General features: G+C 38.2%; 1 protein-coding gene across 1 annotated transcript in view; it reads left to right on the top strand.

The window, feature by feature from the left end:
* Positions 1-10,230: 10,230 nt before the first annotated feature.
* mmp17a (matrix metallopeptidase 17a) overlaps positions 10,231-14,433 on the top strand; it is a 75,516-nt gene continuing 71,313 nt past the window's right edge. The window contains exon 1 of the mRNA XM_026929063.3: positions 10,231-10,802. Within this exon, the coding sequence (XP_026784864.3) occupies positions 10,662-10,802 (141 nt within the window). The 5' untranslated portion in view covers positions 10,231-10,661. The remainder of the gene's footprint in view (positions 10,803-14,433) is intronic.

Raw genomic sequence — 14,433 nt, 5'->3', positions numbered from 1 at the left:
ATTTTTTTTTCAGTGAGTAGTAATTTTCTATAGTCTTAGGTCTATCGTTAGAGACAAGAAATATCAAGAAATTCAGCCAAGATCTTGTACAGCGTAACAGGCAATAATCCTTAAAGACAGTCTAAAACCGGTGTTATGCAGACTAAATGTTCTACAAGGACTTGATATCAACTTGAAATCTCCTAATGTCTGAGGTCAGATATTACCTGAGATGTATTGGCCTCGTCTCAGAATAAACCCTAATGCTTTTCAGGTATTGATTGTGCAGTCATTCTCAGTGGCAGCTCTACTGTGATGAAGCCAGCGTGTGAGGCCACTCTGGTTTCATGCCCAGTCCTCTAACACTAGCTGCATGGTGAATTATCAGCGACAGGCTAAGGGGTGACATTGATGGAGAATGTAGGAGGTGTATACTGCAGCCATGAATCAGTTTGAGTGCAGACAAATTGCCCTTCCAAGCCCCGCGCTCCATGGATTCACATCTGATCTAGCCTGCATGTTAATATGTAGAACCTTTTTAATCACTGTTTGCAATGTACGCAATTATCATCTGGGAAGAAGGGGTGATTTCATGATCGAGGTAACTCTTGTTACTCTAAAAAATTAAACTTATTTTTTAAAATCATTTTTAAACAAAAAATTTATTTTTATTACCTTTTTCAATTAATATTTTTTTTTCAATCTACTGTATAATTTGGGTAACAGGGTTGTATGACTGTAACTCAATTCACAGATTTATATTAATGTGCTCCTCCTAATATGTTGTTGTTTCTATAGTAACACTTACGCAAAGACTTGTATGGCAGACGATCTACATAATCTAAGCATAAGAATAAACAGATTTAAAAACTTTTTTAACAAAGAAAAATTTATATTGTGAAGCTTTTTTTGTAAATAGATATTTAACATTCATGGAAGAAGTCGGGAGTGACAGTAAATTTTGCGTCATGAGAAAGTCTCCAGGACAGAGGACTTTGCGTTTTCCTGTTTCTTGATAACATGACAAGAAGAAAAGAGAGGCTGGTGAGGGAACAACTGTTTATAGCCGTAATAATGTAAGTAATAACAGGAATTAACTTTCATGGACATTCCACAACATTAAATGTAACTAGAATCAGTTAAAAGTACAATGTGTCATTCATTAATAAATAAAACTTGTTATAGTTGAGAAGTTGCTATGGTTTAAGAGGAATGAAACATTTGGGACGTTCTGTTATTAGAAAATAATAAGTTCTGTCACGGATTATTTGCCCTCAACAGCATGCCACGTTGTATTTTTATTCTCTGCTAAAACATTCTTTTGGCAGATACTGTATGGCAGAAAGAAATCCTTTCCTTGGTTTTTCCTAGGTGTTAGCGATAATGTCTAGATATTATGGTTCCACCCTCGTCCAAGAGGCATTCTCCTGCTGCCTTCATACTCCTACTCGCTCCATTTTGGAATGGTTTGGATAAGCTAAAAGGAAGCCTGACAGCTTGGTAACAATAGCCTTCTTTCAATCTGCTGTAGTACATGAAAAAAACAACAACAAACACACTAGTGCTTGAGAGCTAGGTGCTTTAGATAAAGTGTCTTTTTGCCTCCATTGCATTGGACTGAATGTGAATGTGTAGGCTATTCTGAATGAGGGAAAAAAAACACACACAGAGGTATGCTCTTAGAGCATATAGCAGCTGCAGCTACATGTCTGGCACAGCTTTCCTCTTTTAGCTCCTTTACATTGAAGTGTTTAATATTAGTGCAGGCCAGGGTTGCCAGGTCTCAGCAAAATTTCCAGCCCAGCTACATCTCGAAAGCTGGGGAAAAAGACAGTAAAAAGTTCTGACTTTGGAAAAGGGAGATGCATTTTTCTTCTTTTTTACTGTGGTGCACACGCATTTCTGATTAGCGATATCAGTGACACAAGGGTGTCCCAAAAGTCTCCATACATAGGGGACTATATACGCCAGCACCATGTCAGTTATGCCTTCATCAGTGGATGTTCATGGACGTCCACTTCTCGGTTGGTCCGCAACACTTCCAGTCTTTTTGAATTTGTTAATAAGTTTGGCAACAGTGTCGTGTGTGATGTTCTTGCCATGTTTCCTGTTAAAGTACATCGCGGCCTTGCAACAGCTTCCCGATCGAGCCATGAAAATGATTTCAATACATTCTTCTTTTGTCAAAGGCATTCTTAAAGACTATCTGAAAAAAATATATAATATAAACTATGAAAAAACTGTTATGTGCTAAAAAGTGTTAATTTCCCCTGTGTATGGAGACTTTTGGGATACACTGTATAATCAATACATATTGTATAATCAATTATATTTCCCTCTCCCAAACTTTGCAGTTTATCATACATCAGAAATGGTTCTGTATATTGTAGATACACTGTCTGCACTTCCACTTTTTTTACTTTGTTTGATCAGATTAATTCTGATTAAACAACGACAGGGTGGTGGGATGTGACCCAACACAAAGCAGGGTTACGGTTACCACCCCGAACAACACATCCCGTAGTGTTTCATTCCTCATATACAACAGCAAGTCACTAAAAATTCCTTTTCTAAATATATTCATTAATGACTCGTTATGCTTTTTAACCATTTTTAGTTACGTTCTTTAATGTTCTGGAATGTCTGTGAGATAAAGTTCTTGTTATCACAGATTATAGCAGATATAGCAATTGTTCCTTCACCAGTTTCTCTTTTTGAGTCATTCCCTTGCAAGTTATTACAAAAAAAAAAAAAAAAAAAAATGCAGGTTTCCTGTTACCAAGAAACTGGAAAGTGCCAACTCTTCTGCCCTGAAGTCTTTCCTGTGGAAGAAAACTTTTCCAATTGCTTACACTGGAGACTCCTTCCAGAAATGTGAAATAAACATTTCCTTACAGAATGCATTACCATATGCAATGATAACATATTCGAAGATTTGAATTACAGCCAGCACCTTCTGACCAATCAGATTTGAGAATTCAGTAGTGCTGTGATTACTGGGGCCGTTTACAGTTTAGGGATTTTGTTGTTGTTGTTGTTGCAGGTTTTGGGAAAAACTGCATGGTAAATAAAATGAGACACAGTTCTGGACCTCAGAGATAATGCATTGAGATAAAAGTATTTATTTTTAGATGATGAGTGTTAATTCAGATTGAACATACGCTAGTAGGTTTAGTTCCAGACACGTTTTGTCTCGCCAGAGACACTGTCGCAGGTTTGATTTCTTGATTTGCGTCATTGATTAGCTGTCGTGTAAATATGCAAAGCTCTGTTTAAATCTAACCAGACTAGACAATTTGCTCTTAGCGTTTCTCTAATGGTGATTAATTTCTGAGCTTCATATTTTTATTTTTTGATCAGAAATTCCTCTTCTATTATGCATGAGACAGTAGCTTTCATTTTTGACATTGGTTCCTCTCATGCTTTGTGTGGTGTCCAAAAAGGTTTCGCGTCATGTCGAAAAGAAAAAAAGACAAAATGGAGTACAAGCTTCAGACTGGTGTTATTCCTAAATAAATAAATAAATAAATAACATCTTTCCCATCTTTGTTTTCAGATGAAGAAAGGTGGATTCTGGTGTTCTTCTTGATGTTCTTTGTGGATTCTGATGTTCTCGTTGCGGTTCTTTGCAGATTCAGGTGTTCTTGCATGTATCTTGTGCTTGTTGATGTTCTTTGTAGATTCTGATGTTCTTATTGATGTTCTTTATTAATTGTGATGTTCTTGTCGATGTTCTTTGTTGGATTCTAATATTCTTGTTCATGTAGCTTGTGGATTCTAATGTTCTTATTGATGTTCTTTCTGGATTGTGCTGTTCTTGTTGATATTGTTTACGAATTCTGATCCTCTGGTTGATCTTTATGGATCTTGCATTCTTGTTGATGCTCTTTGAGGATTCTGTTGACTTGTTGATGTTCTACGTGGACAATGACATTCTTGTTGGGGTTCTTTGTGGATTCTATTTTCCTTGTTGATATTTTTTCTGGATTCTGATGTTCTTGTTGATGTTCTTTGTGTTGTGTTTAATGTTTTTCGTTGAATTTGATGTTCTTTTTTTGGATTCTGGTATTGTTTTTTTTTTATTATTGTACATTCTAAAGTTCTTGATGATGTTCTTTGTGGATTCTGATGTTCTTATTGTAGTTCTATGTGGATACTGACGTTCTTGTTGAATTTCTTTGTGAATTATGATGTCCTTGTTGATGTTCTTCATAAATTGTGATGTTCTTGTTGACGTTCTTTGTAGATTCTGATGTTCTTGTTGACATTATTTGAGAACATTGAGCAACTTTGTGGATTCTGATATTCTTGCTGTTATGATTCTGCTGACTTTGGCCTGAAACTCTAGTGCTGCTTTGTTTCAATTTGCTGATTATTGGATTCCATAGATATATAGTTATACCAGTTACAAAGAATTTCAATGCATTATCTGATGGCAAGTTTGATATATTTTTGTAACAGTTCTGATCCTTTCTTTAGAAGAGTATCCAGCTCTGTGATGTCTTTTGAAATGCCAGAGTAATGAGCAGTAGAAAATAAACCAGCTCTGTGTTTAAGAGGCATGCGCAGTCTTTTTAGTTGAAGGATTTTGCTTCTGGCAATATATGCATAATTAATTTCATGTCAGTTTATTCCACATGATTGTTCGCTTGTACGTTCTGAACCTCTTGGTCTTTACAGCCAAAAAATACTTCCACTAGAGTGTTAAAACTAAAGCCTTTTAAAATAATCGTGCTTTGGTTTTTTCCTTCCATAGGAAAATTCATGTTAGATTTAACCTACATTTTCATCTCCCTTTTCTTTTTCTACAGAGAGATGTTGAGTTTGGTGAGTGCATTAACATTGAAGAATCCTGAATCCCTTTCCTGTTTATATGTGTGTATGTGTGTATGTGTGTGTGTGTGTGTGTGTGTGTGTGTTACTAACAGCTGCTGATAAACAGTTCCAGAGAGATGAAATGATGCACGATTTTAATAAAGCAAAAATTCCAGTTATTTAGGACACTCTCAGACTTTACTCACGGTTCTACCACAGTGCTATTGAATTCTCTATTCTGATTAGTCAGAAGTTGTTGATCAGCTGTAGTTCAGCTGCAAGGTTTACATTAATGCATTCGTTCTAATATGTTGTTCTGTCTACATTAACAACCACTGATGGAAAAAGTACAGATTACAAAACATAATCACTACAAAAAGTCCTGCTGCTCTGCTAATAATTCACTTGAGTAAAGTAGTCATCAATAAAATTACACAAGTAAGAGTAAATAAGCCATCTGGTGAAAAACTACTTTACAAATTGCTTTTGCATATTTGTACAGTTGACACAACTGATCTGAAAATGTTTTTTTTTTTTTATTCCGTTCTTATGTTAACTAACCAAGTGAGCTATGCTCAAGAGAACACCACGTTGAATATCTACAGTATATACATATATAAAGGTAATGTTAGCTGGTTAGCTGGCTAGCCAAATCCTGTTGGAGTTTCAGTAGCTTGCTAGGTTTGTTAGCTTTCACTAGGCTTGTTGGCATGTTAATTTATACATACTGTATTTCTAGCTACATACGTAGTTGTCTAGCAAAGATGCCTTTACACATTATCCTAAGTCTTATCTATGTACCTACTGTAAAACAATGAAAACATCTGGCTAGCTAGTCTAACTCACTCAGCTCGCCATTGGCTTACCTGTACATGCTTCCACAGCATAATTCGCAAATCATTATCACGTTGTTTCTTATGAAGCATTTGAAAGTGAAGATGCCTGATAAATTGGGCCATTGCACTGCACTGTCTCAGACATTGCTGCAGCTGACTGAGCATTTGGTGCCTGAAGTGTAGCATTTCATCAGGAAACTGCTTTATTTTGTTTGGGTCTTGAAATTGATTTATTTAAAATTTGCACTTATTGTCTTACAGCCTTCTGGGGTTAAATGTATTAATTGTGTGACGGGCATCAGAAATAAAGGTAGAGTTGGTAGGGTAGGTTGAATGTTTTTTGTTTTTTTTTTTAAATCAAGCAAAATATTTTAATTATACTCAGAAAAGTGAGGTTACAGTGAACCATGTCCTCAAGTACTGTAAAGAGAGTACATGTAGTTCATTACTTTCCACCCTGGGTAACAACTTATACATGCATTTCTATGGCAGATGCTCCACATAAAAATTGTATTTAATTGTTGATTTGGTGGCTTTTTCTGTGAGGACATGTTTATCTAATATTTTTCTAAGGAGTCTCCAGGGTCCACAATTTGTACCAGTCAGAGGTAAAGCTGTAACTTTAAGTTTTCTGGCAATCGAGGACTTTGTGGGTTCTTGGTAACATGACAAGCTGCATTTTTTGTCTTACTATGTACAAAAGAGAGCGGAAAAGAGGGGGCTGGTGAGAGAACCACTGATTATAGCTGCTATAGTGTAAATGATAACAGGAACTAACTAACTTTTTGAGATTTTTCACAACATTCACAACATTTATAGTAACTATAAACAAATAAAAAAAAGGTGTGTCATTCTTTTATGTAAAATGCTGTGTTATAAGAAGAATAAAAAAAACTTCAGGATGTGTTGTTATTGGAAAGTAATTACATCATACCACCCCATCATTTATTATTTTCATATAATAGCACCATTTTTTAAATGTCCTTATATATTATAGTGTCATTAAAATCTTATAATGCATATATAAGGCTTATCATGGCTCATCATGCCATTCATCATGCCGAGTATGGGTCACCATACTAGGCCACAAGTCACTTCACTTCTTCTTCTTCTGTTTAGCATAGAGCAACCCAGGATATCTAGAAATTATTCATTTGGTTCTGAATATTTATCCTAAGTGTGAGACGTATATTTTTTTCATAGCTCAGACATATCATGGTAAATAATTGCTACTTTCAGAGCATGCAACATCGGATATGTCATCTGCTACATTTCCATCACTACAAAGAGACATAAGATGAAAGTTGGCTTGCTTAGACATTCTATGAAAAAATGATGGCTGAAATTATAATTCCCATCAGCACTGGCTTACTCTGCAAAGCTCATCTCTAAACTATGTTTATTTCTCTAGCATCTAAATAGTAGAGCAATACATCAGATCTGAGGTTTCTAATGACACAGGAAATGGGCATAATCTGTTTGAATTAGAACCAAGAAAAGAAAATAATAGTGATGTCGCTGCACTTTTTTTTGAAGGATGCTCAATTCCGGTATGAGCGCGCATTGATTAGGCCGCACTCTTCACCAGCGAAGCAGTGAAGTGTGCGACGCCAGCACTCCTTACTCATACCTCTCCCAAGTCAAATATCGTTGCTTTTACTCAACCATTAATCTCTTTGCTTCTACATATCTTCACTATTACACATCCCAGGATGCAGATCTTAATTAGGACAGTTTGAAGGCATATCGCCTCTCTGTCATCTGGGTGTAATTTGGCATCCTGCAATGTCAGCTGGTCATTTTTCTTCATCTGCGGTGACTGTTCCAGCTTTTCTGTCCTCAAAGACAGGCAGTAATTCTGTGTGTCTGTCATGATGTTCATTAGATAAATTGTCACTACTGAGAATTAATACAAAGGTATTAAATTCTGGCTCACGGAAGCTTATAATGGACTTAATGAGAAATTAAGATAATAGTGAATCACATGCTGGCTATTTAGTATCTTCGGCCCTTGTTAAAGCCTCATCATTTTGCTTAGAAAGGATATTTTTCATCATGCTTGTTGTTCATCAGTTTTGGAGGACTTGAATAATTTAGTAGGATGAAAATGATGATGTTGTGATAAGGATATTCTACATGGAGCAAAAAGTTTCTCTAAAATCAAACCTAAATTTTGTAACTCTTGCATCTTAAAGTGAAATCAGAGACATGGCCCATATTTACATCCACTCATTTGATAGTGCAGGGAACTAAGGACGGTGAACCAAAGAGGGTGTGTCAGGGTTATTTTATTAACACAACACATTGGACTAAGATGTAGCCTGGGAGGTATGAGGAGCTAGATGAGACTATCTCTCCATTAATAATTCTTTAAATGGTTTAAAGATATATATTCTATCTTATATCTTCAGTGTGTATGGTGTATGTAGTATATATCTTTGCATTTTAGGTGAAGTCACACTGTCATTTTAAGCACTGTACATGGCACTGACTGCATAAATATTACTGTGTCTGTGCTTCATTAAGAAGACTTATTTTCATTTATATTGATTCAGCAAGCTTCAGCTGATCATCCGTGTCATGCTACCTCATAGCTATGTTAGCTAGCTAGCTACATTAAAGTTGGCTTGCTTAAGGGACAACTGGGAAGTTTGTCTCAGCAGCGAGTCTTGCTAACATTAGGAAAAGCTAGTTAGCATTATAATCTTATGCTCCTATAATGAGGCCTATAAAGTAGGTTTCTGTGCTCTTAATGCTTTGATGCAGTCTCTGAAATAGGGAGAGGGACTGTGTGTGTGTGTGTGTGTGTGTCTATCTATCTATATGCATTCCTCAAGGTTCAGTGTGTTGTGCATTCTGAGATGCTTTTCTGCTCACCACAGTTGTAAAGACTGGTTATTTGAATTTAGACATTCTCTTCTGATTGACCTCTCTTCCTTCCCGCTGAACTGCCACTCACTGTGGGTTTTTTTTTTTTTTTTTTTTTTTTTGCTTTTCACACCATTCCTTGTGTGTAAATCCCAAGAGATCAGCCATTTCTGAAATACTCAAACCAGCCCGTCATCCCACGGTCAAAGTCACTGAGATCACATTTTTCCCCCATTCTGGTGTTTGATGTGGACATTGACTGAAGCTTTTGACCTGTATGATTTTATGCATTGTGCTTCTGTGGAAAGTTGAAAGTGTTCAGCAGTATTTCAGGGCAAAGTCTGTAAGGATCTTAATGTTATCAATAACCATTTATTCTCTTCTGAAGTGAGCGGAGTCATTTGATTTGATCCTAAATATGGCAGCCACAACAGAAAAATTAAGTGACAGAAACACTAGGATATCTTGTTACTGAACAGGGACATATTAGTATATTACCCTTCCTTGCTTTAAAGCAATTTCAGACAAGTCTAATTAATTAAAATCTTCCCTCATGATTTCACTTTCGTTCATGTATTTTATTGTATTGTCTTTAATTGGTCTCTGTCCGATACTCTGCCTATGAGAAGTAAACACAAATTTTTCATGGAAAAAAAGACCTGCTACAAGCTGACCAACAATGTCGGTGTGTGTATCCAGTATACACATACAGTTTGCACAAACCGTGGCAACGGTTCTGCACCTGACACACTTGTTCCAGCAAAGCACTGCCTACCAGATCAGTGTCACTGCTGTCCTGAAAATGGTCCAGCACCCAAATAACATCTTGTCAGCTGTGGTCTTTTACAGCTGACTTTTACAGCTTTATCTTTTATGGATTGGATAAAGACACATGCACATAGCAACGAGGCGGCACTGTTAGTAATTGTATACTTTGTGTAGTCCAGACCTCTTGAGTTTCCCCTCCACCGGGAGTCCTGCGTAGCCCGTTTCACACAGGCCTTCCCTGAAGTGACCTCCCTGGTTACAGCTCTACCCTTGATGAGAGGAGACATCTGATTTTTTTCCTTTCTCAGAGCAAATTCAAGGCTTGCTTGACGAGGAATGGGTGTAAGACCTCACAGACACACACACACACACTTTGTCTTACTAACCTTGTGAGGACCTCCCAATGACATAATTACATAAGGAGAAAACAAATATTTCTATGCTAATGGGGACATTCCCCACCAACATATACAAACACATCCACATACACACATTCTCTCTCTTTCCCCCTCTCTCTCTCTCTCTCTCTCTCTCTCTCTCGAATTAGGGGTAGTAGAGAATTAATTACCTGCAATAATAGTAATGTCAATGGTATGTCCTCACAAGGAATAGACAGTAAGACAATGTGTTTGTATGTAGGACCCAGTTTTTTGTGCGGACATTTGGCTCGTCCCCATGAGGACAACTGTTTTTGTTTGTTTGTTTGTTTGTTTGTTTTAAATACATAAACTAATAAACTGTAACTTTAAAAAAAAAATTAAAAGACCCAGTTAGGGTCATGTGTAGGTGTGTGTGTTGTCACACAAAGCAGTATTCCTCGTGGGGACCAGGCAAATGTCCCCACAAGATCAGAACTGTCAAATATACCAAGATAATAAACCATGCCCACATGTACACGCGCACGGGCGCGCGCGCGCGCACGCACTCACACACACGCACACACGCGGTGTGTCTGATCCCTCTCAGCGCGCGCCACTCACTCTTTGCCGCGCGCAGGAGAAAGAGCTCGAGCGCAGCTGCGCCTCCGCCTCAGCTCAGTTTTAAACGGGATGCCTGCAGCTGCCTCTTCACTGCCGCCTGCTCGCGTTTACTCTCCGGAAAAGTAGCTTATAGAGAAGAACACCACTGAGAAGCCCTCATGCTTATCCGGAGACACTTCCAATGCACTCCTGAATGCCCAGGACATATATAGAAAAAACATTTTTTTCCCCCCCTTATTGGATATGAATTGGTTTGTGTTGTCTCTGTCCTCAGCTCTGCGTGATATGTGCTTCACGTGTTCGCGCGCCACAGTGAGGTAGCTCAGTCCAATCAGCTCGTAATGCACATTTGATCCGGTGTGTGTAGCCTGCATGCCAGGGCTCTGGAGGTGGATGTGAACTGCTCTGGGTGGATATGTATTCTCTCAGTTCATTTTCCAAGTGGAGTGTTTGGATTGTGCATCATCTCACGATGCTCCTCGTGCCTATCCTCTGGTTGGCGTCGCAGGCTCGCGCTGCTCCATCTCTCACAACCGAGCAGATGGATATGGGGGTGGTAAGAGCTTTTATATATTTATTTTAATATTTTTAATTGACTAATTGGTTTCTCAAGCAGGCTGCACAGACAGAAAGACGACTTGTGAAAAACCTGTTGGAAAGGTTGCCAGATTGTTTTTTTTTTCCCACACATTGGACTTGAACATGGATTTAAATTATGCAGATCAATTGGGATGATCTGATGCATGTTCATTTCATACACTTTTTTTAAATGATATTGCAATTTTTTTTTATCGAATATACACTTTGTTCCTGGTTTGTAGTTAAATATACCCAATCTGGCAACCCGGTCTCCCTTAAACGGCTCAGTGTCTAATTCGATCATTTATTCAGTTCCACTTATTTCCTCTATCGACTTCGTGGATGCTCCCTGAAGAGCACAGTAGTTTGCAAACACAGCCACATACCCCTCCAAACGCCTTTAAATCACTTTTAGCTTCTAAAATGCATATTCAATGGACTATTTATTTATTTATTTTTACATTTCATAGGTTACTGTGCTCAAATATACATATTGCATGTTAAAGCCTATAATACCTTGTCATAAAAGTTGTTTCTGTACTGCTTGTTTAGACAGCACTCAATTCACAAATCAGATCACAGCAACCTGAATAGTGGTGATTGTATTGTGTCCACATTTTCTTTCTATTTATTTGAGCACGTGCAACTTTCCTGCATCTCCAGGCATAAGTCTTGCACAATACATCACTTGTAACCAATCACAATCAGCCTTTGCAATGCCAATATCTCTACACTGTTTTGTGCTGTCTAAGATTTCAACCTTTATTCGAGGAATCATCAAGGCTTTCAATGGCTTTTAATGTCTCACTAATTGTATCACAATCAGTGGAGTCTCAGTTTAATGTTTTCCTTGGGTAATCTCTCTGCAGGTATCAATACAAACTCAATTCCTACATATTGGGTTTTTAAGAGCGAGAGAAAAAGCTTGGCTAAGTGTTTAATTACAACTTCCAGCCAGGTAGAAAAAGGCAATTGAATGAAAATCCCAGAGATGAAAAAAAACCCTTAGGCATTTGTAAAGCACTAAATCTAATCTAAACCTTTTTTTTCTTGTATTCTGAATGCTTGATACATAACAATCAAGCTGTTTAATTTTGTCTCTCAGCAAACACAGAGAAACTGCTTCCATAATTAATTCTGTTCATTGTTTAAAAAGCCTCAACATCACGTGATCCTCAGTGATTCATTTTATATCAAAGCAGGAAGATCTTTTCAATTCATGCCATAAGAGACTATGTTTGAGTTTTTAATATACGCTTAACATTGTCCTTTTTGTTCAATGCGCACTTCGTTTGTAAGGTGCTCAAAGTGTGTATTCAGCAAGATACCATCGTTCTCACTTCATATCATCAATACTCACTTACATATGAAATCTTCGATTATTTAGTTCACTTGGACGACCTGTTAGGATAAAAGTAGGCTGCTGTACATGATTGATTGTGGACCATGGTACCTATATCTATAGGTGCTTCCTCAGTGTAGAACACCTGAACTAATGAGCACCACCACAAATAGTCTGACCTCTTTAGAGCCCTAAGGTACTTTTAGAAAGGTACATCTTTGGACTCGTGGCTGCAGTGCACCAATTGGGATTCTAACCACAGACTCTCTACCAGTTATCATCATCTCAGTTACTTCTCTCTGTCAAAGATCTCACTCTTCTCACTCAGCAACCACAGGATCAGCTTGCTTTCCTGAGGAGTCCTTGAGGCAGCAGGACTTTTGACACTTTGATTAAGGCCATTAGGGGGATTTGGCATGGTGGCACCTGGTGGTTGGCGGGGCTCATAAGGGCAAGAGGCTATTAATTGAGGCACAGATGGTGTGGTATCTGCCGTCCACGCTGATTGGTGTTAAGTAGGGGGAATGGGAGCACATGGTACCCTGATTGGGCTTTTGAAGCTGATCACCTGGTTGCAGATGGACAGGATAAGCTGTGAGTAATGGTGCCAGATTATCTCCATCTTGTGGGTTTTTCAAAAGCAGGAAGGACAGATAGATGCTTTGTGATTCTTGAAAGAATTTATTTTCTACCAGTTCAATTCAATTGGGTGACCAAATTTGAGAATGATGACAGGAAAAGCAACTGCGTTTCTCTTCAAATCTTTACAGTGTGCAGCAGCATCACGTTCTCCATGTAAGAAGTGCTTGGATTAACGTTCTAATATCTGATCGACTGTTTGAATCAGTTTATACTGGCTGTGATTAAATTACTGACGAAAGGGCACATTCAATTTTGTCAACAACCAGCAGATGGAAAATCCACACTGTAATGATTTTAATTTCAACCCGTTGCTTACAAAAACATGACATTTTAAAAGCATTAGCAATGCACTCACCTCACAGCTCCACTGTCCCTGGTTTTGAGCATCTGTAACTGTCTATGTGGAGTTTTTGCATGTCCTCCTTGTGTTCACGTGAGTTTCTTCCAGGTTCTCTGGTTTCCTCCTACCTCCAAAGAACATGCCAATACTCTAAATTGCCCTTAGGTGTGAATGTGTGTGTGCATGGTGCTTGTGTCCCATCCAGGGTGTATCCCTACCTCACACCCAGTGTTCCTGGGATAGGCTTTGGATCCACTGCGACCCTGGAAGGATAAAACACTTACGGAAGATGAATGAAACTCTATGCAACAAAACATGAAAGTATTTCTTTTTGTTCATGCTACACAGTTGTGAGAAAAGATTGTGAAATTCAGATTGAGTAATAAATACCACAGTGTTGATTGCTGAGTTTGACTGCACAAAGACATCACCAATGGGCTAGACAGTGTGTGTGTACCCCCCCTGTTAGTTACTGTTGATACCAATCGTATGCAGGTGCTAAAAACCACACAACCACCATCTTTGGGTCTGAAGCGGTGGCCGATTAAAAAGAGCACAGTTTTTTAGAATTATTTTAGTGCCATGAATACATGTGCTGTTGACTGACATGACACAGATCTTGCACTGAACAAAGGACACAAGCCATTCATTCCACAGCATGTCCAGAGATAACTATTGATTACTCAGACAGGTGGACAAATCAGTAGCCTGGGCGCCTGGGACAAGCAGATTTCATGTCCAGGCTGTTTCGTTTTTTTTTTTTATTTGTAGTTGTCCAGCAGACAAGTCGGTTGAAAAACCAGAAGATGCGAAAAAAGTGTTCATTTGATATGTATATTTAAACTTAATGCATGTCATGGTGGTGTGACGCACCTTGATACTCTAACGGCACAAGCTTCTCGTTCCAAATCACACCACATGCTGAGATCTGGTTGACACCAGAAGACCTTTACTAGGTGGATTTAGATGCTGGGGTTTGGGAAGCCATTGTACATTTATGATATTCCTGCAATCTAGGTAATATGTGAGCCATCACAATGTGCATTTTTCTTTAAATGTAGTCAGATATTTCCTTTGGGAACAACAGACATTTAAATGAATTTTTATGACAATGTGCTCCATAATTAATCAAACAGGTCAGTCGGAATTGTCACGACAAAACCACGGCACTGAAAAAAGTCATGTTTTCAGTAAGTATCAGCTGAATAATTCATCACATTATGAACAGTTGCACAGTCTCCATGATCTTTTGGACTCTTGGCATGGCATAATGATCCCATGCGT

Source organism: Pangasianodon hypophthalmus, chromosome 15 (assembly GCF_027358585.1).
Source record: "Pangasianodon hypophthalmus isolate fPanHyp1 chromosome 15, fPanHyp1.pri, whole genome shotgun sequence".
Classification (NCBI taxonomy): Eukaryota; Metazoa; Chordata; class Actinopteri; order Siluriformes; family Pangasiidae; genus Pangasianodon; species Pangasianodon hypophthalmus.
The sequence above is the reverse complement of the archived record's forward strand: the minus strand, read 5'-3'. Positions and strand labels throughout refer to the sequence as shown.